At 40.3% G+C, this 25,952-nt stretch overlaps 1 protein-coding gene across 1 annotated transcript in view; it reads left to right on the top strand.

Moving 5' to 3' along the window:
* Positions 1 to 25,952, top strand: part of KAT2B (lysine acetyltransferase 2B) — a 113,734-nt gene that overhangs the window by 52,614 nt on the left and 35,168 nt on the right. The window contains exons 5-7 of the mRNA XM_072651213.1: positions 4,586 to 4,767; positions 12,989 to 13,180; positions 20,133 to 20,239. Coding sequence (XP_072507314.1) covers positions 4,586 to 4,767; positions 12,989 to 13,180; positions 20,133 to 20,239 — 481 coding nt within the window. The remainder of the gene's footprint in view (positions 1 to 4,585; positions 4,768 to 12,988; positions 13,181 to 20,132; positions 20,240 to 25,952) is intronic.

The following is a 25,952-nucleotide window of genomic DNA, read 5'->3' as shown; positions in this document are numbered from 1 at the left end:
CTGAGGCTGCTAGAGGTAGAGTAACTTACCTAGGCCACATAGTCATTGAGGGCCAGAGGGACGATTTTGACTCCAGGTTCAGTACTGCACCAGACTGCCCTGCCAATTTGGATAGAGATAAAGAAATGTAAAGGACATAGATAGTGATGTAAAACAAACCTAGCCCACTCCCTACTTTTCCAGGTATCTTGTATCTGATTACCGTGTACTCCTTGATGCAGTGACATTAGCTTGCTGGCCATTCCTCAGACCTGACACAATGCATTTTCTTTCTTTTTTTTTTTTTTCAAATAGGTTTTTAGTGATGCCTTTTTTTCCCTATTGCCATATTTTCTCCTAATATCTTTCCCTTTCCCCTTCCTAGAGAGCCACTGTATCAGATTTTTTTTTTGAGACATATGATCCTAATTCCCAAATCAGGGAAGGACAATGTACAGGAGAACTATCATTTATATATATTGATTCAGAAATTTTAAATAAACCAAAACAGACTACGGGGATTTATCTAAGAAGTCCTTCGTTGTTGTTTTTCAGTTGTTTAGGCTGTGTCTGACTCCTTGTGACCCTATTTGGGGTTTTATTGGCAAAGATACTGGAATGGTTCGATATTTCCTTCTACAGATCATTTTACAGATGAAGAAACTGAGGGAAACAGGGTTAAGTGACTTTCCCAGGGTTGTACTGCTAGTGTCTGAGGCCAGATTTGAACTCAGGAAGATGAGTCTTCCTGACTTGAGGCCCAGCACTCTATCCACTGTACCACCTACCTGACCATTAAGAAGTTATTCCTTATGTTTAAATTAGATTTATTTCAGGGATGCAAAGATGACCTATCATTAATGGAAAACAATCATCATAATTAATCATATTTAAAAAAAATCTAAAACTACACAATTATCTGAATGGATTAAAGTCTTAGACCAAGTGCAGCACTCGTTGATGCTGAAGACCTTGGAAAGCATAGGATAGGGGAACTCTTTTTTTTTTTTAATATCATAAAAATTAAAAATAAAAGCAATACAATGGAATGCACTAGAATCTTCCCAAGTAAATAAGGGAGTAGAGCAAGAATGCCCACTCTCCTTACCATTGTTTAGTGATATAGTTCTGGAAGTGCTAGCAATAGGAACAAGACTGTGCATTTTCACTGGCTTTCTCCCCTACCTAGAACTCTCTCGTTCTTTATTTTTCTGCCTCCTGATTTTCCTTACTTCCTTCAAATCACCACTAAAATTGAAGCCTCTCCCAGTTCTCCTTAATGCTTCTGTCTCCCCTCTGATACCACCCCCAAATTATACTGCATATATCTTGTTTGTACGTAGTTGTTTGTATGTTGTCTCCCTTATGAGCTCCTAAAGAATGGGGACTTGTATAATATTTCTTTGTGTTTGTACTATTTGCCACAGTGCCTGGCAGACAGTAGGTGCTTAATAGATGCTTGTTGAATGACTAATGTAGAAATATGTTTAGTATGATTGTTCATGTATAACCTATATCAGATTGCTTGCTGTCTTGGGAAAGGGGGAAGTGGAAAAGGGGTAGGGGAGAGAGGAAGAAAAAAAATTAGAACTCAGTCTTTTAAAAGTGAATGGTGAAAACTATTACATATAATTGGAAAAAAATAAATTACTATTAAGAGAAAAAATAAATAAAATTCAATTGCTGCCAATATTGTTGATTGACTCTTTGCAAAACAATTTCAAATGGAACAAAGTGATAAATATTGTCTTATGGTTGAGAAACACTTTCTCTTCCTTTCTGGGTCTCCCGTCCCTCTTCCAGCCTCTCCTTCATCTTGGCCTCACTCTGATCCTCTCCATATTCTGCCTTGGTCTTATTAATTTTTTTAGGCCATCTTAGACCCTTGAAGTCAGCCTCACAAAATCCTGCCCCCTTGGGTCTTGGTGAGCCAAGGTGAATGTTTAGCTTGGGAAAGAACCTGGCTTTTGTTTTTTTGGGCCGCTGACTATGCAATGTTCACTTTTAAAATTAATATGCACATCTGAGCAGGGAGCAATGAAATGGAATGTGTAAACACTAAGGAAGGGATTAAATGTGCTTTTTCTCGGTACTGATGTTTTACCATTTGGTCTTCATCCTTTACTTTGGCACTTACTGAAAAAGCCCTTTGAAGCAATGGAATCCAATAGTTTGAGTAAGAAGCATTCCCAGTCAAGCTGAACTGGAGATTGAGAACCTTGAAAATGACATCCAGATCCACTCTGGCTCGTGGGAATCAGCCGTTGACTTCCAGAACGTGTTGTAGCTTGTAGAATGTTCAGTTGGGTGCAGTGAGCTGCTCTTACAATGGTACACTTTCTTAGAAGCTCATTAGTGCTCAGACAAATGAGCCAGATGAGACAAATGAGATTTTCCAAGCCCTCGTAGACTTGGCCCTTCCAAGCCAAGTCCTTGGCAGGACTAATTAGAAGAGATGCATCATTTGAGGGTCTCTGGGGAATCCTTATCTGAAACTATTTTGTGTTTTTAAAAATTAATTTCTGTTGATAACTTACGTTTTCAACATCACCTGTGGTTGCTACTGTAACCATCCTCTCACCCATCTCTTGTTAAAAAGGAACAAAATAAGGAAGAGAGTTTTGATAAAACTGAGCAGTGTAATTATGTGAAAATGACTAGTGTTGGATTCAGTGTTCCCATGATCCCCCACTTCTTTAGAGAAGCAGAGGAGGTGTCTTCTCATTGCTCTGTTTTGGGACTGAATTTGATCATTCTACTTTCGCGGCAGTTTCATTTGTTAAAATCAGGAAAATAGAAAGAACCGCTATTTCTGTCACATTTAAATTTGTAAACAAAACTTCCTGTCATCAACTTCTCAATCCGAGGATTGTAGATTTAGGGCTGAATGAGACTTTTGAGGGCCTCTGGCCCAACTGCCCCTTTTTGTGCATGAGGAGGCTGAGGCCTAAAGGAGAAAAAGAATTTGGCCAGGGTTGTCTGGGCAAGATCATCAGTGACCAAGATGGGGTTTGAACCCAGGTCGTCGGAGTCTCAGTTGAGTGTTCTTTGTTCTACAGCACACTGCCTCCTTCAGTATCAATTTTTTCTGTTTTTTTTTTTTTTGGATGAGAAATCTTGTATGAGTTTTAATATAAGGGTAGGTCTACCTCCAATTTATTTTGAAGGCTATAAAGTTAAAATGGAAAAGAACCAGGTTTTGGTGAACTAAGTCATGAGAGCTCATTCCTTTCTCTTCAAATTATTGTGTGTATTTGCCTGTTTACCTGTTGTAGCTCATGTACAGGATCATAGGTTTAAAGCTGACAGGCATTGTAGAGGCAATCTCATCTCTTTTTTTACAGATGAAGAAACTGAGGCCTGGAGATATTAAGTGACTTGTCTGAGGCCATGCAAGATTCTCTTTCGTTTTGCTGCTCTCTCTGACTTGAGATCCAAGAGGAAAATTGAATCTTATTATAAGGAGGAAGCTTCCTAATATTTCAATCTACCTAAAAATGTAGTGGGCTTCTTTGGAAGGCAGTGGGTTCCCATCAAACAGATGCCTCAGTTCCCCTACCTCTCCTCTTCCTACTGCAGCCCACTACCCCTTTTCACAGAATGGCACCTGTTTAAAGAGACAGGGCCTGGCTTTTGCTTCCTTTTTGGATCCTTGTCTCTAGCACAAAAGCCACGTCATCTGGAGTGAGTGCTTAGGAGTCAGGAACTTTGAGCATTTAGAAATTCAGATACTTGGACAAAATGTGCAAGCTGAGAGGCTGACGCTGTGATGATTTATTTCATTAGACATCCTTTTCAGTAATCCTGTGATTACGTTTTTTAATGGCAGATAGAAATAAAGCAAACTCTCTGTGATCCTTTAGGGTGTTTTCATTCAAGCACTGCTCTGCTAACAGCCCGGGAATAATCGCCTTGTCACTCGTTAATTTTAAAGCGGAAACATTTCAAAGAGAAGTGTTTCGACACTTCAAGCTTGTGGTTTTGTTTTCTCAGCAACATTTCATTTCTTAGGGCAAGACTGGGGCCCAGAATTCTAGGCCCTGGTTGCTGTCTTCTTCCATATTGCACTCATTACCATATTGGATGAGTTTCCTTCTCTGCATTTCATTCTTTCCAGAAGTGAATTAGAGATGACACTTGTTTTCACAGTGCTTTGAGTTTTCAGCCTAACAGTCTTTTCTCAATATTTTACTATTCAAGCAGTTAAACATGAGCGTCCTCATCTGTCCAATTGCTTGGGTTCACAGCCTGAGAGTCACCTTTGACTCCTCCTTCCCTCTCATCAGCCGTACCCAATTAGTTGCCAAGATTTATTGGTTCTACCTTCACATTTCTTGAGTCCATTCTGAGGCCTTACTGGAGCATTATTCCCACCCCCATCATTGATGTTCTCTTACTCTTGAAAATTGGTTTGTATTTTCCTTGTGTTTACTTCATTATGTAGCCCTTGGTAAATTAATGCTTCTTGAAGGCAGGGACTATTTAATTTTGTCTTGGCATTCCCAGCACTTGGTGTAGTGCCTCACACAGAGATAATAAATACTTGCTGAATGTGTTTGATAACGGTGCAAGGGCCTTAACCAATGTCTTTTCTCCTTCTTTTAAGGGTGTGAATAATTTTGTACATTACAAGTTTAGTCACCTACCCTCCAAAGAGAGACAGACAATAGTTGAGCTGGCCAAGATGTTCCTCAACCGCATCAACTATTGGCATCTGGAAACGCCATCTCAGCGAAGATTAAGATCTCCAAATGATGATGTGGCAGGGTACAAGGTGAACTACACCAGGTAATTGGATCAGGGCTGTCATCAGGGCATGGAAGTGACCGTGGGTTCTCCAGGGCCATGCTGGTGAAGGTCTTAAAAAACTGGGCAAGCTGACAGTAGGGGCCAAGCCCTCCAAAAGACTGTGTGTCTGTCGTCTGAGGAATGGACTGGCTAAGTGAGGAGAGGCTCATTCAGCTGCAGTAACTCTTAATGACCCTTTCCCAGTAGCTTGTGACATGTTGGTAGAGGTAGAGCCAAACTGCTGAAACCATGGATCCTTGGATTATTAATGTAAACTAATACTCTGATGAAATGCACATACACAGGTTCATTCACCATATACACTTGTGTGTAGTGAGTGGAGACTTCGTTTATGATCTGGACAGTTCAGAGCAGATAATGTAGATCACAGGTCTCTTTTGTTCTTGAAAATTTAACTATTTAGTCTTATATTTGGTGCAGGGAAGGGGAGCTGGTCCTTTGTCTGCAGCTTAGGCCTAGAGAGTAGCCTGGGATATTGAGACAGTGAGCTTGCACAGGGTCACACAGCCAGTATGTGTCAGGGGAGACTTGAACCTAGATCTTCCTGGCTTTGAGGCCATCACCCTCTCCACTGCATCATAGTACCTTCTGCTTTGCAGTTGTTTTGAATTGAACTTCAGTGTTTCAAAGACCTGTTATTTTGCCATTGTGAGAATTATCCTCATGAATATAACCCCTCTCCCACCTCATTCATTTAAGAATAGCTTAGATTTATTTGCATAGGGCTTTATGTCTGTTACCTTATCTGCTCCCTACAGTGATCCTGTAAGGGTAGATACTATTATTGTCCCCATTTATAGAAGGAGAAACTGCATTCTAGAGAGGTGAAGTTACTTTTCCAGACACACGAAGCTAGTAGACAGGATTTGAACTCACTTTTTCTTGACTTCAAGTTCACCCCTCTAGCCATGATGCCACCTAGTTGCTTTTGAAGGGTGTGATTAAAAAAAAAATCCTCCTCTGGCCAATCTCATGACAGGAGTGTCTACACCTTGCTAAGCTGGTTCTTAGGCAGGAGACATGGGTCATCATGGTGCTTATCCTCATAGTCCTTGCTGTAGGACCTCCACAGGCATTGCTTCTGAGAAGGAAGGCTCACCTTCATGCTATGTTGAGGCCTTGGAAGAAGCCTAGAGTGGAAGTGCCCTTTGACCAAACGTGATGATTGGTGATGAGTACTTCTCTTCATGAATTTGACCTCAGGAACAAATGGTCAAACTCTAAAGATCTCACATTGGCTGCAGGAAGTCCTTTCATGCTTGTTATTATTATTAAAATATCCAGAGAGGAAATAGTAACAAAAGCTTCTGATTTTGGGTGCTTTGTACACTTCCTTTTGCTTGGTCCTCACAGACGTGTGAGGTAGATCAGACAAGTTTTCTGTCTTTTCCCTGTTAGAGGTGAGGAGCCCAAGAGTACAAAGTGATCAGAGGGGGTGCTCAAGGTAATATCACTGCTAAATGGCAGACCTGGGGATCAGGGCTTCTCTGAGTCCAGTGTCCTTCCCATCACACCATGTTGAAGCATTAGTTTGATGCATATTATTTAAAAATATTTTATTAAATATATTCATCCATAACAGATGATAGAGGAAAAATGCTGTAGTTGAAGATGAGCAGACTAAAATGAAGCACCTGTAGTTTCTTCAGCAAAACCTTGCCCAGCCTTTGGCAAATGTATGAAATGTGAGTAGGAGAACCCACTAAGCTGGAAAGTTCACAGCTCTTTAAAGGAGAAATTCCTAAACAAGATCAAGCTCTCTTTGATCACTATTTGTGCCTGAGTTTCTTTTCAGACATTAACCAAGAATGGTTTTAAAATTAGCATTGCTGTTATTGATATTGTTTTCAGCAGCACAGGGAACGGTGAGCTTGCCAGCAGGGCTTTGGGTAGCTGTGTTTATATTAGCATCTCCTCATGGGACTCAAATAGCAAAGCTGCTCCAGCAAGAAAAAGGAGATTTAAATGGGAGATCCAAGGAGGCTGGATATTTGCAGAATTTCAGTGAGTAACATTAAATAGTAACCAAAAGAAAACCCAAAAAACTCTGATGACTCACGGTTGGATGGAAGTTTGCCAGGAAGGAATTTCTGAGCTAGAATGTGAAAATGGAAAGCTGAGAAAATCATATCTCTGAGTTTTGAAATCATCTTATTAGAAAATGCTGCCCTAGTACTGCAGGAGATCAGAATTTTCTAACCACCACTATCCCCTTCCTTGTTCCACTCCTGACCTAGCAGGCTGATAAACCAGACACAAGACAGCAGACTGCAAGCAAGCAAAACCTGCTGAATGAAGCGAGCAAAACCTGCTGAATGAAGCGAAGCCAGCCAGATGTGTTCTTAAATTAGTTGAATATAATAAGGAATGCAAGCAAAAAGAAGCCTGCAGCTGTTGCAGAGTCTATGAATGTGAAGGGACTTGGACGGTCTGTCTAGCCCCACCTGTGCCACGACCCACGCTCACCTCTGTGGCAGATCAGTCAAGGGCTTGTCCAGCCCTGACATGAGGAGGATGTGTGCGCTATCTCCCCAGGCAGTCCTACTGCCCTTTGGGGTCACTGTGATTACTAGGTTACTGCTACCTTTACATTGAGCTGTGATTCACCTCTTGGCGATTTCCATCCATTTCTTGTAGCTCTTTTTATCTTTTGCTTTTCTTTATTATTTCTTTCATAGCTCTTTTTTCTAGGGGATGGGTTCTTATCCTTTTTTTGTGTGTCACGGACCACGGTGGCCACTGATCCCTGTGGATCACCTGTACCTACAGATGCCTTCTGAGAGTGATGTGTTTAGATGACTGGAATAAAACATGTAGTATCACAGAGAAACCAATTATGTTGAAATATAGTTATAAAAATGTTCAAAAGAAAAGCAGTTCATTGACCCCTCCTGTGGACACAAATCCTATGTGACTGCTCCTTCCAATACTGCAGAACTGTTAGGGTATGTAAGTTCTTATTTATCACCTGCTTCAGAAGAATGCCATGGTGATTGTAAACCCGGGGATAGAAAGACCCATCTAGACCAGCTCCCTCATTTCACAGATGAGAAGAATGAGGTCAGGGACATTCAGTGATTTGCTCGAGATCCTTGAGGTGGGACTTGCCTGGGTTGGGCCTTTGATCCCAGAGCCAGGACTCTTTCCACCAAAGTACAAGGCTTTTCTTCTCTAGGCTAAATATCCTGACTTCCTATAATCCTAATATGGCTCATGCTTGAGGCCCTGGCCATTGTGACTACCTTCCTCTTGGCACTCTCCAGTGTGTCTGTGTCCTTCCTTGCTGACATGTAGTGCTGAAAAGAGAGCCAGGATTACATAGGGGATGTGACCTGAGCAAGGGACAGCAGAGCAGGACTGTTAGCTCCTTTGTCCTGGACTCTGCCTCTCTCACCACAGCCAAAGACAAAGGCCTTGGCCTCTTGGGTTATCATATCACACTGGTGACTCCTGATGAGATTTTTCTTAAAAAAAAGAGAATACGGGTAATTGCACACTCAGTGTCAAAGAAGAAAGGCCATGAGAGGGAAGACCAGCATGGTAATTTCGAGACTGAACATTTGTTTGAGTTAGAGTTTCCTTGGTGCCAGTGTGTTTAACAGGGACTGCCGTAGCACATTCATGTCACAGAGACAGTTACATGTCCTCAGCCTGGAGTACCTCTTTGTAAAGTATACCTAGGCTTTATCATGATATTTTAGTGCTTACATTTTAATTTTGTTCAATGAACAAAATTCTGTTTTCTTTCCTTGCCCTCTCTGTCTCACACATACACGCGCATACACAAACACACAGAGAAAGAGAGGAGAAGGAAAAGAAGAAACCCTTGTAATAAATACACATTGTTGAGCAAAACCAATTCGTACATTAAAAGTAAGTTGTATTGTGCCCATTGCCTCTTTGTCAGGAGATGGTAGCATGCTTTATCTTTGGTCCTCTGGAATTATGATTGGTCATTGTGTTGATCAGAGTTCTCTTGACTTTCAGTTCCATATTGGTAGCATTAGTTTTCCTTCAGTGATGTGGAGTTTCTTTGTCATGATTCAAATGTCCAAGAGTTGAAGTTGATGATCACCCAAAAGGCAGTGGAGAGGTCAAGATCCACAGTGGGCAAGAACAGGTTGCATCATGTTGTACCCAAGGAGTTACAGAAGCCATGTAAAGGAAGTCATCAAATGTTTGTTTGAAAAAACAATATGGTCACATTATGTGGGGAGAGCAAGCTATTAAGTGAGGTGCAGTCAAGCAGCATGACCCATTAGTCTCCTTGTCATGTCATAAGGCTTTGAGGTCCCCAGCACATTAGATCAACCCTCCATTGCAAATTGAAAGGAGACATGTTCAAAAAATGCATAGGATGAGCAGGGATGACTGGGCTATTCTCTCTAAGAGGAGGAAAACCTCACAGGGATGAATTATATGACCCCTGCAGTTCTACAATTTCTTATCTGGAACATGTTCAGTATAGAAATGATGTAGTAGCAGAAACCACAGAGAAGATAAAGGATTTTCAAATGATTCAATGGCATAGCAATGAATAAAGGTAAAGAAGGAAATATGATATGTAACGAAACCTCATATTTTGTTATTTGAATGTAATCATGATATATAGATATAGGAAGAAAGCCTTCAAGGGGAAGAAAAAGATGAGAAGTGAAAATCTTTAAATTCAGAAATTACTCATGAAGGGTTAACCTAGACAGCTAGGTGGCATAGTGGATTGAGGTCTGATTCTGCTTGGTGTAGGGAAGACTTGTTCAAATCTTGGCTCAAGCACATGTGACATTGGATAAGTCACAGCACCTCTCTGTGCCTCAGTTTCCTTATCGAAAAAAATGAGGGCATTGGATTGGAGGATTTCTAAAGCCCCGTCCAACTCTATAATCCTGGCTCTTCTTGCTTCTGTTTTCTGTCTCTGTCTTTAAAAATTGAATTTGGTCAATGAGTTTGTACATTCACATCACATCAAATCACACTCCTTTTAGTCATTGGGAGCATTTCTGTTGGTGTCAGAATTTGTTTGAGGGTGTACCACAAGATAAATTAGGAATTCATGTAGTTGTCCGGAACAGGGAACAAAAACCAAGTGTCTTGAGATGAGAAAGAACTCCAATTCCCTGAGTCTTGGCCAATTCCTGATAAGAAATTCACGGTGGCACATGGCCACCTGCAGAACATTCACGAGAGCCCTTTTGATGCTGCTGGCCCTAAACTAGCTACTAACTCCAAGCAAACCATTTAACCTCCTGTTAAATGGAATCCTAATTCCAACTAGATTTCCTCATCTGTAAAACAAGACGGTTGAGATGACCTCGGTCAAGGGTGGAGAGCCTGTGGCCTCGAAGCCACATGTGGCTTTCTAGGTCCTTGGGTGCAGACTTTTTACTGAGTCCAAGTTTTACAGAACAAATTTTTCATTAAGGGGATTTGTTCCATGAAGTTTAGATTCAATGACTGGTGAATTTTTTCTGCTTTAAGAATCTTTAAGATGTAGTATTCTGTAGCCAGTCAAAATATGAGCAGAATAACGATTTTTAAAATGGAAATGCTGTTTTAAGACAACTCAGAGAAGCACAGACCATGGCATTTTAGATTCATTCATAGGTGAGCAAACGAAAAAGGATGAAATTGAAATGTTGTCTATATTCCAGGCTTGAGATGAGATATTATTTTACTTCCTTTTAATGGAGTCTGAAACAAAAGTGCCTTCTCCTAGATGACAGCCAGACCTGGAAGACAACCTTCCCATTTGCTTATTTCTGTAATTGAAATCATATATAAACCACCCTCCCTCTTTTTCTTCCTTTCATTTCAAGCATTGACCATTTGCGTCAATTACAAGAAGTCAGTGACTGAGCCGCTTGCTCTTACCTACTAGAAAGAGTGCAGATTTATAAAATCAGATTAATTTCAGAAGTAAAGACACAACTTAGTGTCTGTAAAAGGATTACCCAGTGAAATGGGTGGAATGTGAGACATTTAGAAATTGGACATTAACTATGCCTTCCAGGCATACTGCATGACCCACTAAATCTCTTTATGATTTTTTAATGGTAATAGTAATGAACTGTCATCTTTGGCAGGAAGCACATCAATCTTCAGGAGTGAGACAGACACATAGAGCCTCTTCTATAGACAGAACTCCTTACACCCAATTTTTTCTTAAGCTTTCAATTTCTAGAAAATTCGACCAAGAGTCTTTGAAACAACTGTTAGGATATGATTAGCCATTTAACTTCAAGGTTACTGCTCTGTTCCTTGAATGGTTAACATTTTTTATGCAGTTGGTTTGGAGGTAGTTGAGTACCATTTCCTTCTCAAAATAATAAATGATGCTTATATAATACATACATTATCTCATTGAGTCTCATAACAACTCCGTGAGGTGTAGCTTCTACTACACATGTTATTGGATTTTGCAAATGAGAAAACAGGAACTTATTGAGGTTAGGCCGCTTGTCCAAGGTCATTCAGCTTAAATGTCAGAGGCAAGACTTGACTCATTCTTCTTGACTGCACACACAGCATTCTATACAGCCTTTCTAGTAGTCAATCAGTCTACAAGCCTTTATTAAGTTCCTACTATATGCTAAATGTTAGGGATGCAAAGGAAAGGCAAAAAACAGTTCCTTCAGTCACAGTCTGAGGAACAAACTAGATCTATACAGGATAAATTGGAGATAATCAAAGAAGGATGATGCTAATGTACCAATCCCCAGCGTTGTTGGGTTCAGTGACAATGAATTTCTTTCTGTAGCACACAACAAATGCAATTAGTCTCAGCTTTGTTATTATCACTCTGTTTCCTTCTGATTTCTGTGCATCACAAGACTTTTGTATTCTGTTTTGACGATATAACCCTGAAATCCTTTTTTAGGAAAGGACTTCTCAGTGATGGAGAAGAGAGGAGTAGAAAAGAGATTGGAAGTGGAATTTAGCTTGGTGCATTTCAAAAGTGAAGGCTGGGTTTTAGGCAGATGAGAAAGTACTAATGAAAACCTGCCGTTAATTAGGGGGAAGAAATCAGGGGAGAGGGGAATGCAGAGGAGAAGGCAGCATTGAGACTGGAGAGTAAATGATATAAAGGATGAGTAAATGAGATCAGTAAGTGGTCACAGAGAGAGAATGATAGTGATCACAGTCATAAAAGTTATTAGTGCCACTGTGTGTCAGAGACTGAACTCAAACCCAGAACCCAGGGATGTAAGTCCACAAGTCTGGCAGTTTTTGTCTCTCTCTACTGCCTGGAGACAGGATGATATGATCAGCTTTATTGGCTTTCGTTAAAAGATTGACCAGTACTATCAGATGCCCATAGGCCAGGCATGCGTCATTAGGAGATATTCATCCTGGTGCAGTGGAAAGAGCCTTAGATTTGGAATCCTATCATCTGGGTTCAACGCCTTCTTCCGCAGCTTAACTCTTTATATGATCTTGGTAAGTCAGCTGACCTTGTAGAATTTCAGTTTCCTCAACAGTAAAATGAGGATGTGGGATGAGGTGGTGTGGAAGGTCACTCTCATCTCTAAATCTTCAAGGTTTAAATTTAAAGGAAATAGCTATATTGTGTAAGGAAAAGAGAATGTCAGATTCTAAAGCTGGAATGACCAGGGAAACCAAAGGTTGGCAAAAATAAAGATCTCATTTTTTTCCTGTCCATTTTCTTATCCCTGAAATCCAGCAGGCCCTTGAATCCCAGGTTCAGAACACTTACTAAACCATGCTGTAAAAAATTATTTTTGGCGTTTAGTCGATTAGTCATGTCTGACACCTTGTGATCCTATTTGGAATTTTCTTGATAAGGATACTGAAGTGATTTGCCATTTCCTCTTCCAGTTAGATTTATAAGTGAAGAAACTGAGGCAAACAGAGCTAAGTGACTTGCCTAGAGTCACACAGCTATTAAGTGTCTGAGGCTGGATTTGAAGTCAGGTCCTCTTGATTGGAAGACCAGTACTCTATCCTAGCTGCTCCTGTAATCATATAGCATGAGGCTAACTAATGGTGATCACCCAGTCGTCAGTGGCTAATTGTAACTTTGCTGTTTTGACTGATGTTGTTAATTCTTAATGTTATGACAAAGATAGTGTGAGTTTTATGTTTCTTTCTCAATTTTTTGGGGGGTAACCCTAGTCAACTGTGTCAAAGTACTACAGGGTTAATTGGGCGGTCACTGATTAGTTTTTTCTTGTTGGTTTAGGTGGCTGTGTTACTGCCATGTGCCCCAGTTCTGTGACAGCCTCACTCGGTATGAGACCACCCAGGTGTTCGGAAGAACGCTGCTCCGTTCTGTCTTCACTGTGATGAGACGGCAGCTCCTGGAGCAGGCCCGGCAGGAGAAAGACAAGCTGCCCCTGGAGAAGCGAACACTCATCCTTACTCATTTCCCAAAGTAAGGAGAAGCTACCAGAGGGCTGGAGGCGACTGGCTAAAATGGTCCAGGGGGCAGAGGTCAAGGGAACCCAAACTTGGGAAGGGCCACTCTCCCAAACACACATTTCTTTGCCCTTCTCCCACTTTCTCAGTTCTGGGGAATGTTCCAGAGTTATTTTCTAAAGTGGTAAAACAGACTTAGGTGGTCCAAAGCATTCCAACTGAATGCTACTGCTTTCCATCTTCCTCTGCCTGGTCTGCTTTCTGAGCCAGTGTCACCTCCAGTCATTTAATTATAGGTCCACTTTCCAAAAGCTGGAATCATTTAATCAGCAGCATTTCTTGTGTGCTTCCTGTATACCAAGTACTGTGCTAAGTGCTGAGGATACAGAGAAAAAACCAGAACAGTCACTTCCCTCAAGAAGCTTACTTCCACCTGGGGAGATGGAACATGTGTATATATGTAGAGATACATACATGATAGATGCACAGTAGCTACGAGGTCACCCTCGAGGGGAAGGGGAAGGACTTGGTAACTGGAGGTGGGGATAGAGTAGAAGAACACCCTGTAGAAGCAGCATATGAGCTGAATCTTAAAGGAAGCCAGGAGGCAGAGTGGGGAGCGAGAGTATTCCAGGCATGGGGAAGATGGGGTGGTATGAGTGACAGCATCTGCTCAGTTCCATGGGGATAACATGGTCCCTTTCTGAATGACCCCCTCATGCCCCAAAGTTCAGGATCCTGAACATTTGGTTCTGTAGAAGTGGGCATATTTTCATTGCACCCTTTGCTTTGCTCTTCAACCACAGCTTAAAATGTTTCACAATTGAAAGAAATGTGGCAGGAGGCAAAAGCAAATTAGAGGGTGCTTTCCTTTGCCATTGACCTTGACAGTGAAGTCTTTCTTAAGCATCTGGAGGGATGAAACTGCTTGCAACCACAGAGGCTTGTTGACTAAGAGAACACTGGTGACTTCTTTTGAAGTGCATGAGCCATGACCATCCCATGTTTGAGACAGAATTCTGCTTGGAGTTGTTTGTCTGCACTGCAGAGGAGAGGTAGTGATTCTCAGATATTATTCAAAGACTGGCTTCTAGTCAGAAGAGTATATTTCGGAAGTGAAATCTCTGTTATATTGTAGTGTCCATTTCCAGATAGTTTAACATGCTTTGGGTGCCAGGAAAAAAAGTGTAGTTAGCCTGATAATAGAAATGACAGGAAATTCCCTTGATGTTGATTTGAAAGAGTTGTGAACATCCTCAAGCCTCAAAGTCACATAAGTGCTGTCTTGTCCTGGGCCACTCCAAGAAAGGAACCCTCAAGGTGCTGGACATTTACATCTGTGCTTTAGACTATTAATTTTCAAAGTCTGAAATGTGAATTTTTAGTGTTGTGGAGGCCAGATTGGGAAAGTGGAGACCAGCTCTGGAAACAGCTTGGCAGTTTGGGCCTGACTCCTAAATAGGTTGTGTCCTGTAGAAAATTTATCTATGGATATCCACGTACTCAAGTTAATAGAGATCTGGGTTTAGAGTCAGGTAGACCGAGGTTCAGATAGCTGTTTCACCCTGGGCTGATTGCTTCTGCCTTAGTTCCCTCATGTATTATATAAAATCATTGGACAAGATGTCCATAAAATTCTCAGTCAGAGATCCTGTGACCTTTTGGGGGGGACCTAAGATTTAATTTTTAACTGGACCTTGGTCAGGATCCTTGCCCTCCACTTAGAATATTTCAGTTCCTCATCATATCACTAACAATAACTTAAATTTCTATAAGCATGTTACAGTTTGTTAAGTGTGTTACTCATAGCGACTCATTGAAGGTTCATGGAAGGACACTAGAGGCCATAGAGTCCTGACTTTACAGAGGAGTTGTCTGAGGTCCAGAGTAGTGAAATGACTTGACCAGAGTAACACAGCTAGTAATTACCCAAGGTGGGATTTTGAACCTGGTTCTTGCTGGCTTTCCACCATACTACCTCAAGCTATCTTTGATCTTTATGAGAGATCTGAAAGTCACTGATCCTTAAAATGTGCTATTGGTGTATTTATCCCCATTTTAGAATTGAGCAAACTGAAGTTTCACAATCAAAGCCAGGATTCTTAGGACTCCAGTTCCAAGCTCTTTCCAAGATACTGGACTCTATTTCTGTTCTCCCTTATTCTTCAGCTTGCCTTCCTTGGAAAGCTACCCCATCTCTTCATTCCCATGAAAACATTTCTGCAGTCGGGGGCAGAGAGCTGCAGGTGAGACAAAGTCACCAGAGCTGACAGGGACATAGCCAAGGAGTCCCACGGGGAAAGGGAGCAAAATTTGTACAGCAGTGGTTGAGTGTGAGGAGGAGGAGGAGGAGGCGTTATAGATGTGTGTGGGAGATTTTTTTAAAGTACGCTTTGTTGACACTTTTTATTTTGTACACCCCTGTCAACACTCCATCTCTCTCCCTACTACTGCCATTGAATCTCCTCTGTAATCAAGAAAAAGTGAAAATCAACTGACTAAAAGATCCCATCTGACATAGATTGTACACCCCATTTTATTCCCATAAGCTCCCAACTCTCTACTGAAAAATAAACATGAAGGAGCTAGACTAGATGAACGCTCCAATTCCTTCCAGCTCTAAATCTGTGAACCTGTGTGTGTTTCATTGTCTGTTCTCTGGGCTAAAGACTGATGATTGCAGTGTTTTCGGTAACATTGTATTCATATCTTGTCTCATTCCACCTACTTGGCTCTGTGTCTGTTCATCCAGATCTTTTTGAGTTTCTTTGGGTCTTTCAAGTTTGTCATTTCTTAGGGTACAGTAATTTACTCTTGTTCATTGATAAATCACTCAGGCATTGATTAGGCAGCCACCGTGTGCTAGGTGCTAGACATTCAGAGATGAGAATGAAGTAGTGGCTACCCTCAGGGGGCTTGTATCCTCTTCCTAGACCAAAATTCCCCAATTCTTTTAAGCAGCTTTTCACAGTGTTTTATAGTTTCAGGCAAAATTATGGACCCTGTGCCCAGCAGCACAACTTTCTGTTTCAGTGATATTCAGAGAGAAAGTTGAATTGCCTTCCACAGTGGCAGTTCTTTCCTGAAAATCCATTTGGCCTCTTTCAAATATTGGCTAATTACAGTGTTTTATTGTGCCAGCACATGGATCTGGAAGCCTTAGATTGGAGAGCTGAAAAGCTAACTCCTTCTGTTTCTGACTTCATTACTAATAGCAGGGTCAAACTGCCGCCCACTTCTCCTTTTATATCCTTTTTCAATGAATATGACAACATTGGAGGTTGTCGGGGAAATTGATGTTGACTGACCTGGCAAACAATTCCTATTTACTGATTGTTGTAGTGTGGGTGCGTGTTCAGAGTGCATCAGAAGAGGAGATATGCTTCCACTAGGTGATAAAATCATCATTATTCAGGACTATTCTTTCATCATTTGTAATTTCTCCTCTTTCTAGCCTTTTTTTAAAATTAAAATTTCCTTTTTATTGTAGACTTAGTAATCATTAAAAATCCCAATATTTCCTTCCCTCCTGGCAGTCAGATTTAAGTGACTTGCCCAGGATCACACGGCTAGGTATGAGGTCAGATTTGAACTCAGGTCCTTCTGACTGCAGGGCTGGTGAAAGCCCCAGTATCTCAAAAAAAACCAAGGAAGACACATATAAGAAATTGAACTTCTGTGACAGTTTATTTTTAAAAACACAACAGACATGTATATGTAGACACAAACATGCGTGCTAGTTATTTTGAATGATACACACATATGTATAAATACATAATGCATAAAGTTTATATGTTAATGCACATGCACAGAAACACATGGATGTATATACATATGCATACATATATGTGTGTGTGTGTGTATATGTGTGTGTATATATATATATATATATATATATATATAAACAAGGCTACTGTATTTGTGTCCCTTTTCTGCACCTTTCTTTCCCTTTGTATGTTTTTAGCAGATATTTTCATGGTACTCTTGGGTCTCTCTGTGACTGCACACCAGCCTACTCCTGCCTTCTGTTCCCTCACTCCTGAAGTCAGAATCCTCTCTTATAGTAAATATATCTAAGTCCAAATATGTAGAGTCCAACAAATCATCACATTGGCTGTTTGAGAGTGTCTGATTTGACACCTTGGCTCTATTACCCCGTCGGGAGGTGGGAGCTATAATATCAGTATCTTGAGGTCTTTTAATTTGTCTTTCTTCCTCATCCCCCATTTCCCTTTGACTTTTATTTTTAAGACACAATTTAAAAAAACACTTTTATTTTTAAAAAATTCCATTTTTTTCACTTAACAGAAATCTATTTTTTATCCTTCACAAGTCTCCACCTTGGGGAAAAGAGAAAAGAAAAACAAAATCCTTGTAATAAATTTGCCTAGTTAGGCAAAATAAATTCCCTTGTTGAACATTCAAGAAATAATTGTTTTTTTTTAAATCACACTTTCTTCTCCCATGAGAATGCCCTTATGTCATGAGTTTCCAAAGAGATTTTAAAGGCATTGGAAAAGAGGAAGAAATATACATATACACATAACAAATATACGGACTTTGGGCTTCCCTTCACTTTCCAGGCAAGCAGTTGTGGCTTATGATGGGGAGAATGGGGAACTCCCCTAGAATGCCTACATTGCTGGAGCAGATTCAGGATGCTAATTTAGGAATCTCCTCCATCTTGAGGCCACTCCTCTGCCCCTTGCCCCAGCAACTGCTGTCAGCATTTACATAGTGGAAAAGAATACAACATTTGTTGGTGTTGTTGTTCAGTTGTGTCTAATTCTTTATGACCCCATTTTGAGTTTTCTTGGCAGAGATAGTACAGTGGTTTGCCACTCCAGCTCAATTTACAGTTGAGGAAACTGAGGCAAACAAGGTTATGTGACTTGCCCAGGGTCACATAGCTAATAAGTGGCTGAAGCTGGATTTGAACTCAGGAAGGTGAGTCTTCCTGACTCCAGGTTCTGCCCTAATACAGTGTGAGTGTGTGATAACTCAATGGGATTAAATTGGTTTCTAGTATAGGTGAGCTAAATTTGAGGCTATGTTACTTCAGTCACTCTCCAGCTTCCTATTTATGAGCACTCCAGAAGAGTCTGTTGACTGTCAGCATACCTATTTTCACTTGCCAGTTGGAGAGCTCAGAAGTAGAATTTACCATCATTACTATTAAGGCAGATTGGCATCTTTTTTTCCCCAATGACAGTAGTATCGTGTTTTGTTTTAAAAGGAAAAAATAGTTTACTCTGTATCAGAATCCTCAAATCCCTGCTCTGCCACTTAGTAGCTGTTGTGGTCTTGGGCAAATTATTAGACTCTCAGCTTCAGTTTCACCATCTGTAAAATGGTATAATAATGCTTATATTTTCTGTATTACAAGGGTCAAATGAGATGCTATTGCTAAGACACTTTATAAACAAACAAGTTTAGTCCAGAAACAAAGATATGAACACTTCTGTGACAATTTTTTTGGTGATGGGGAAAGTTTCTTGGGGGAGATGGAGACTTTGTGTGGGCAAGTGATTATATTTAAAAAAAAAAGAAATCAAAATGTTGTAGTCCTGATGGACTTCAAACTAGCAGTCGTAGGGGAGCTTGAGTATCTGAGATTAGGATTTTGAGTGCAAATACAACTGTAAGGCCACTGAGTGAAAGTGGTGTGTGTCTCACACTTCAGTAAAATTGACAGGGCACTAAAATCAAGCTGGCCAATGTCCATGGTTCTCAGTATGATCTGTGAATCACTAGGGATTTGGGAAGGGGCATCTTGTTAGATCATAAATTGGTAAGTAATCCTGGTTGACAGTCATCACTTGACAATGTATGCCACATTTAGCATAATCCCTCAAGTAGAGATGAATATTTTTGTAATCTTTTGTTTTCACGTTGCCAGAATTTCCTCCTAGATTACTTCCTTATGCCCCATCCTATTGATCCATTCTATATAACAGTTTTTTAAAATGAATAAGAAATGAAAAATAAGCAAGAAAAATTAATGAACAAGTGGAAAAATCTTGACAATATATGCATTGTTTCTCCCCAGTGGACAGTTTTGTGTGGGTGGGTTGTCTTAAATTTTTTCTTCATGGCCAAGCTGTGTTCAGTTTTTATTGTTTTCTAGTTATTCTTTCCATTTACATTGTCGGAGTCATTATGTATACGGTTTTCTTTTCTATACTGACTTTACTCAGTTCATGTAATTCTTTACATGGTTCTTTGTATTCATCATGTTCATTTCTTACAACTCAGTAATAACTCCATTAAATTGTGTTTATTTAACCATTTTCTAGTCAATAGGTATTTTGTTTCCACTTCTTTGCTACCTAAATTTGATGATATTAAGGTGTTAGTGTGTATGGAGCCTTTCTTTTTGACAGTTATCTCTTTGAGGGGGCGGGGGATATGCCTAGTAATGGAATCTCTCGGTATTGGCATTTTATTCACTTGTATAATTTCAAATTGCTTTCTAGAATAATTGTACCATTTACAGTTCCACCAACAATGCCTGTGTTTCTACAACTCCCCCAACATAGATGATTCCCATCTTTTGTCATCTTGAAGCAATTATATTTTATCATTTATTTTCCTGAACCACAATTCCTCATTATGCATAATGAGAGTTGGAGTGCCTTTCCCCATTATTCAGTTTACATTATTATTATAGTTTTTATAGATGTTTTCCTCTTGGTTCTGTTGTTTTGACTTGTATCAGTACACACAGACTTTCCATTGCTCCTCAGAAATCTTCATGTTCACTATTCCTTATGGAGCATTAGTATCCACCACATGTACACACCATCATTTGTTCCTTTCCCAATCAGTGGCATACCCGCTTTTTTTTTTCTAGGTTCCTATTACCACAAAGAATACTGCTACCCTTGAAGTAGTCTTAAAAGACTGGTTTGATTAATCTTTGAAGAAATTCATCCTTAGTGTTCTCCCTTTTGTTTTTGTGTGTGTAGGTTTCTCTCCATGTTAGAGGAAGAAGTCTATAGCCAGAGTTCGCCTATCTGGGATCCAGACTTTCTGGCTGCCTCTTCTCACACTGGTCAGCTAGGAATCCAAACAGGTAATGTACATTTAGCACGGAGTGGAGAACCACCAGAAAAAGAATGGGGTCATGCCACCTCTTACCCTTAAACATGCATTGATTTGTGTCATTCATCTAGAAAATTAAAGCCGAGAAGTGTTTTAAAAGAAAAAAACCAAAATCATTCATCAGTGAACAAGTTACAGATATAAACCATGCAAGCATACAAACTGTGGTTCTAAAGACTTTAATATATATCTGACCTAAGCAATAAATCAGGGTCTTTGGTCATATCATAAAAGCACCTCTCATGAAGCACAGAGGGCAACTCGTTTGAATCAGTCACACAGGAACCAAGCACTCTTGTGGAGTCTTTTTTTCAATTACTTTTTTTTCAAATGACAAGCATTTCCCTCCCATCTGCCAACCACTCCTTCCCCTGGCCCCCAAAAGAGAAAAAAAAAACCCTCTTAATAAAAATTTGTAGTCAAGTAAATCAACTCCCATATTGGTCAGGTTCATAAATGTATGATCACTTCAGCATCTTCAGTCCAATACTTCCCTGTCAGGAAGTGGGGAGCATTCTTCCTCTTTGGTTCCTTGGAATTATAGTGGACCTTGAAATCAATCAGAGTTCTTAAGTCTTTCATAGTTCTTTTTCATAGTATTGATCTCGTGGCAGCTAGCTGGTACAGTGGAAAGAGCGCTACACCTGGATCCAGGAAGACCTGAGTTCAAATCCAGTCTTAGATACTGACCAAATTTCTGACCCTGGGCAGGTCAGTTAACCACTGCCTGACTCAATTTCCTCAGTAAGGATAATAATAGTACCTACTTCTTAGGGTTGTTGTGACTCTCAAATGAGATAATACTTGTAAAGGTAAAGTACTTTACAAACCCATGTAAAGTGCTATATAAATGAGAGCTGCCATTGTCATGGACTTTTAATTCATGGAGGCCACTTTGTGGATGTAAGGTCTCGTTGTCCTGACTATAAGTAAAGTCATAGGTCTAGGAAACACGTTCAGTGGTCCTTGAATGTAATATGTGAGTAGGCAACCTAGCCCTTTGGCATTGGTATCATGCCCTCCAATATTGGGGCCCTTTTCGTGGTGTGTTTAAAAGAGAAATGGGAAAGTATGCATTGTTCCTTGTATGATTTGGCTAATCTGCTTCTCAGTTTCCTCATTGGAACAGTGAGCAGTTGGTTTCAGTGCTCTGCTGGGATTGAGCCTGGCAAGAGACTTGAATCTTTATTCCCTCAGCGATAGGCCTTGTAGCATTAGTTCTTCTTTGTTATCCTGATTCTTTAATAAAGAAAAACAAGAAAATTTCCATTTACCAGGATGGGGTATTTTTATTACTTGGTGGTTAATGAGAAAGCCCTTTTTTGATCCAGTTCCTTTGAATTGTATTCATTACAGTTGCTTAGTGTTTCTAAAATTCATCAGCACAATTTTTTTCCCTTAGAATTTGGAATGTGATTTAGTGTTTCTTTTTGATTTAGGATCTTGCCCCTGGCACAAAGTAGGTATTTAATATAAATAAGTGGTTTTTTGATGGATTAATTGATAGCAGTATTCCAGGGGCATTTGGAGCCCAAGTTCTCAGACAATGGTACTATAACGCAGAAGAAGTAGGTCTGGGTTTGGGCTGAATGTACACTGATTGTAGGGTGTTGTGTGAAAGATTTTTAGTTTTATCTCCACTAGCCATGACTTATTTTCTTGTCATTGGCTTCTTTCCCAAAAGTTAAAGTCAAAAAATCCACTTAATTGAGGTGTCCAGCTAGCTGATTAATTTGAATTTTACTGTCATCACAAATCAAAGGAAGAAACTATCGTATTTTATATTACTATGATATATTACTATGACCAAACTCTGTATAAACATTATATAAATTATATAGTTTGAACATCGCCTGTAAGGTGGATTTTATTATCATCTCCCTTTTTTACATGAGAAAACTTAGACCTGGGAGGAGGGAAGGGTTAGGGGATGTTGCTTGGTCAGTGTCACACAAGTGAGGAAGTGTCTTGAGGTGTGATTCAAACACTGGTATTCTGACTTCAAATCCAGCTCTCTACCCACTCTAGCACTCTGTGCCCCATGAAAGAATGAAAGAGGAAATGGGATGGAGTTGATTTGTTGTTTGTGTTTGTTTTTTTTTTTTTGAAGAGTTAAGTTAGAAATGGAATGCTGAGCTGAACTCACAAAAAATGTGGTAAAGCCCACATTGTTCCCCATGGCCTTCAGGAATTCCATTTCTCAATGTCCCAGCTGCCCCAGCTGCTGTAGCATTCTAGTTTAAATAACAAACATTTCCCCCTACTTTGTAGCACCTTTCACTGTGTGTTCAGGTAAATGTTCAAGAAAATAATAGTCTACATGGTATCGGAAAAGGAACACTGGACCCAAAAAGTCTGATGTGTGTTTGTGGGTGTAGAGGGGAGTCCCCCCCTCTTCTTTTAACTCAGTGCTTGTCTTTTAATTCATTAAACCTCCTGCAACCTCAGTTCTCTTCTCTGTTAATGAGGGGACTGACCTGAAGGATCAGCAATGTCTCCTTCTAACTCTCATGTTGAAAGGTAAAAATACCTTTGTCTTGAGTCTGACCCTGTTAATTACTAGGTGAGTGCATGGCATTATGTAAGATCTCTCCAGAGTTTAGCACTAGGTCTTGGTTATGCTTTTCTAGCTGGTAGCACAAGCCTAGCTTGGTCTGTACCTCCACTCCAAAGTTCTGCTCAGATCAGAATCTGGGGTAGCCATTTATGGTCGCATATTCTATACCTTCCCCATCCCTGCTGTTTTTGGGAGGAGATTGGGCCCCTCAAAAAATACCATCTTGTGAGTTATAGGATCTTAGAATCACAGGCTTTAAGCTGGAAGGTCCTTTCCTGGTCAGCTGTTCTAAGTGGGGATGGGGACATTTTAGAGTCTCTTCTCTTCTTTGACTAGATTTTTTAAAAAACATGAACTATATAGAAGTTAAAAACCCACAATATTCTTTACTGCTGACTCAAGGATCTTAACAGAAGTGTTTATCCCCAATGCCAAATAAATAATGTTATATTTGTTTAGAATAGACCCAACTTTTATGCTTTGGAGAAATTACTTTTTATGCAAATTGAGTCCTTTAAAAAAAATTCAGCAAAGGGTCCCCATAGAATTGACCCAAAATGCTTCATTTGGCATGATTGCTCTGTCCTCCCCAAAGCTGTAAACAGGGAGTAATGGAGAAGGGCATAAGGTAGACTCTTGCTTCAGCAGGCCAAGGAATAAAATCCAGTGTTGCTGAAACGTCCCAGCTAGCCTCACATTCCTTCGAGTGCAACTTTGATGACTGTACTTTGGTTCATTTTGGATGTTTTCCTATTGATCAGTAAGCATTTATGAAGCACCTACTGTGTGCCAGACACTGTGCTGAACAGTCTGATCTCATGTGATCAGAGGACCTAGGCTATAATGCTGGGTTTGAGACCTCTTGCTTCACATGTGTGACCTTGGGCAAGTCATGGATAACCTCTCTGAGCCTTATTTTCCACATCTATCAAATGTGGAAATCTATCAAAAAAAAAAATCTATAAAGAAAAAAAGGGTTGAAGCACTATGTGTGTGAGGATGGCTTCCAGCTCTCAATCTCTGACTGTTTATGTCCCAAATCAACATACTTTTTGATCAACTGAGTTCCTGAGCTGTATGTAACAATATAATTTTACCCCAGTACTCCTCATTCAAAGCATTTTCTGACCTCTTTCTTTTAGTGGTATTATCATTAAAGCTGATAAAAGCAACTGAGGACAGTATTAGGATTTGGAATCAAGACCTGAGTTCAAATCATGCCTCAGATACTTAATTAGCTCTGGGAGTCTTGGAAAGTCACTTAACCTCCCACAGACTTAGTTTCTCATCTGTTAAATAGGAGTAATAATAATAGCTCCAATCTCACTGAGTTCCTGTGAAGATTGAGTGTATAAAGAGCTTTGGAAACCTGAAGGTGCTGTGGAAATGCCAGTTATTAGTAGCATTGTGCTCGCCATTGCCCTTTCACTGATCTAGGCTAGAAGATTAGGGGCATAGCACAGCCATTGAAAATGAAGGACAGACAGTGGTCTGTGAGTTGTAGTCAGTTGCCCTATTGAGGACCTATCTGGCCAGTTCCAGTTGGATAGTGCAGCTCCCTCACTCCCTTCCTCCTTCCTCCCTCCCTTCCATCGTTCCTTGTTTCCTTTCTCCCTTCCTTCCTCCCTTTGTCTTTTCTTCTTTCCCTCCCTCATTCCTCCCCTCTTCTCCCTTTGTCCACATAGGGAGTCATACCCTTACCTTGGGTACTTTGCCCAAAGGCATATTAATTTTGATTGCTGAAACCTTGCAAAATATCTTGGAGTTTAGGGGCTAGATTTCTGTTTTTAAGGACCATGCCTTAAACCTAAATCACTCTGGCTCTCATTGACTGGCCAATAGTAGGTTCCATCCCAAATCTCACTTGGCCATTATTCGGGTTCTGATGGCTTAGAGAGGGTGTAAGTAGCAATTGTTCCTGTTTGGACCAGAAAACCTGAGTGTCTTCCTGTCCCAGATTAATTTAAAAAAATTTTTTTTTTTAAGTAGGCAAAAGAGGCCATTCTTTGATTCATTTCTTACCTAACCCTAATCACCGAATGGGCACTGCCTCACTCAAACTGAGACCTACTAAAGACCTTAGCTTAAAAAAAAAAAAAAGGTCAAGGTCTCCCACGCATGCAGCGCCATCTCCAGTTGTCCTGATCTATATCTCGCCCTTGGATCCAGATGGCTCCAGAGGAGAGAGTAGGGCTGGTGACTTTGCACAGCCCTCTCTCACTTAAATCCAATTCACTTGCAAGTCAAGACATCATGAACCTCTTCAAGAACGAAGGCCCTCCTAGTCCAATCCTTTCCCTTTTCCAGAGATCAAAATTGGGGTCTGGGGAATTTAGGTGCTTCGCCTCAGGGACACACATTGAAGTAGACCTAGATTGCTAACCATGACTACTCTTATTAATCTCAATATTTGAGTAGTTGGGAACATCCCCATTCCTTGATGAGCTTGGTAACAGTTGCTTTTACAGAACTGAATGCTTTACATTATAGAAGTGCCAGCTTAAAGGGCTCTTCAGACAGTGTGTTCTTATGATGGGTTAGCAGACCTCTCCCTGTGGTTTGGGTTCATTTCATCTCGTCCTGTGGCTTTCCCCATCAACTTGAATAATCGCCTGCTGCTTCAACTATTGACTCACTCAACTTGTTAGAGGAAAAATTCTGTGGTGACTTCTCTCCGTGCTGTGCCGTTTCCAGCTTCTTTCTAAGAATGAGCATTTTTTACTCTCCCTCCATGAGCTCAGGTACCAAGAGATTCAGCAGCAGTGGAACACTACGCGCGTTCCTTAAACTCCCCAAGACTCAGTTTCCTCATTTTTGAAATGGGTCTAGTAATGTCGTAGAACATTCCTCATAGGATGGTTGTAAGACTCAAGTAAGGGAATATAGGTAAAGAACCTTAAACTCTTTAAAGGACAGAACAGGTGTCAATTATTATTATTACCTCGATGGTTATTTAAAATATAACTTTGATATTGGAGTGACATTTTATTAATTACTTTCAAAGATAGTAAAGTGACATGCATGTATATACATGTAGGTATATATGCACATATGAAAATGTGTGTATACATATATGTAAATATGTGTGGACATGTGTGTCTGTGCTTATGTGTGCATGTGCCTTAGA

The sequence above is a fragment of the Notamacropus eugenii genome, chromosome 3 (assembly GCF_028372415.1).
Source record: "Notamacropus eugenii isolate mMacEug1 chromosome 3, mMacEug1.pri_v2, whole genome shotgun sequence".
Lineage (NCBI taxonomy): Eukaryota > Metazoa > Chordata > Mammalia > Diprotodontia > Macropodidae > Notamacropus > Notamacropus eugenii.
Note: the sequence above shows the minus strand (reverse complement) of the source record. Positions and strands in the feature narration are given on the sequence as shown.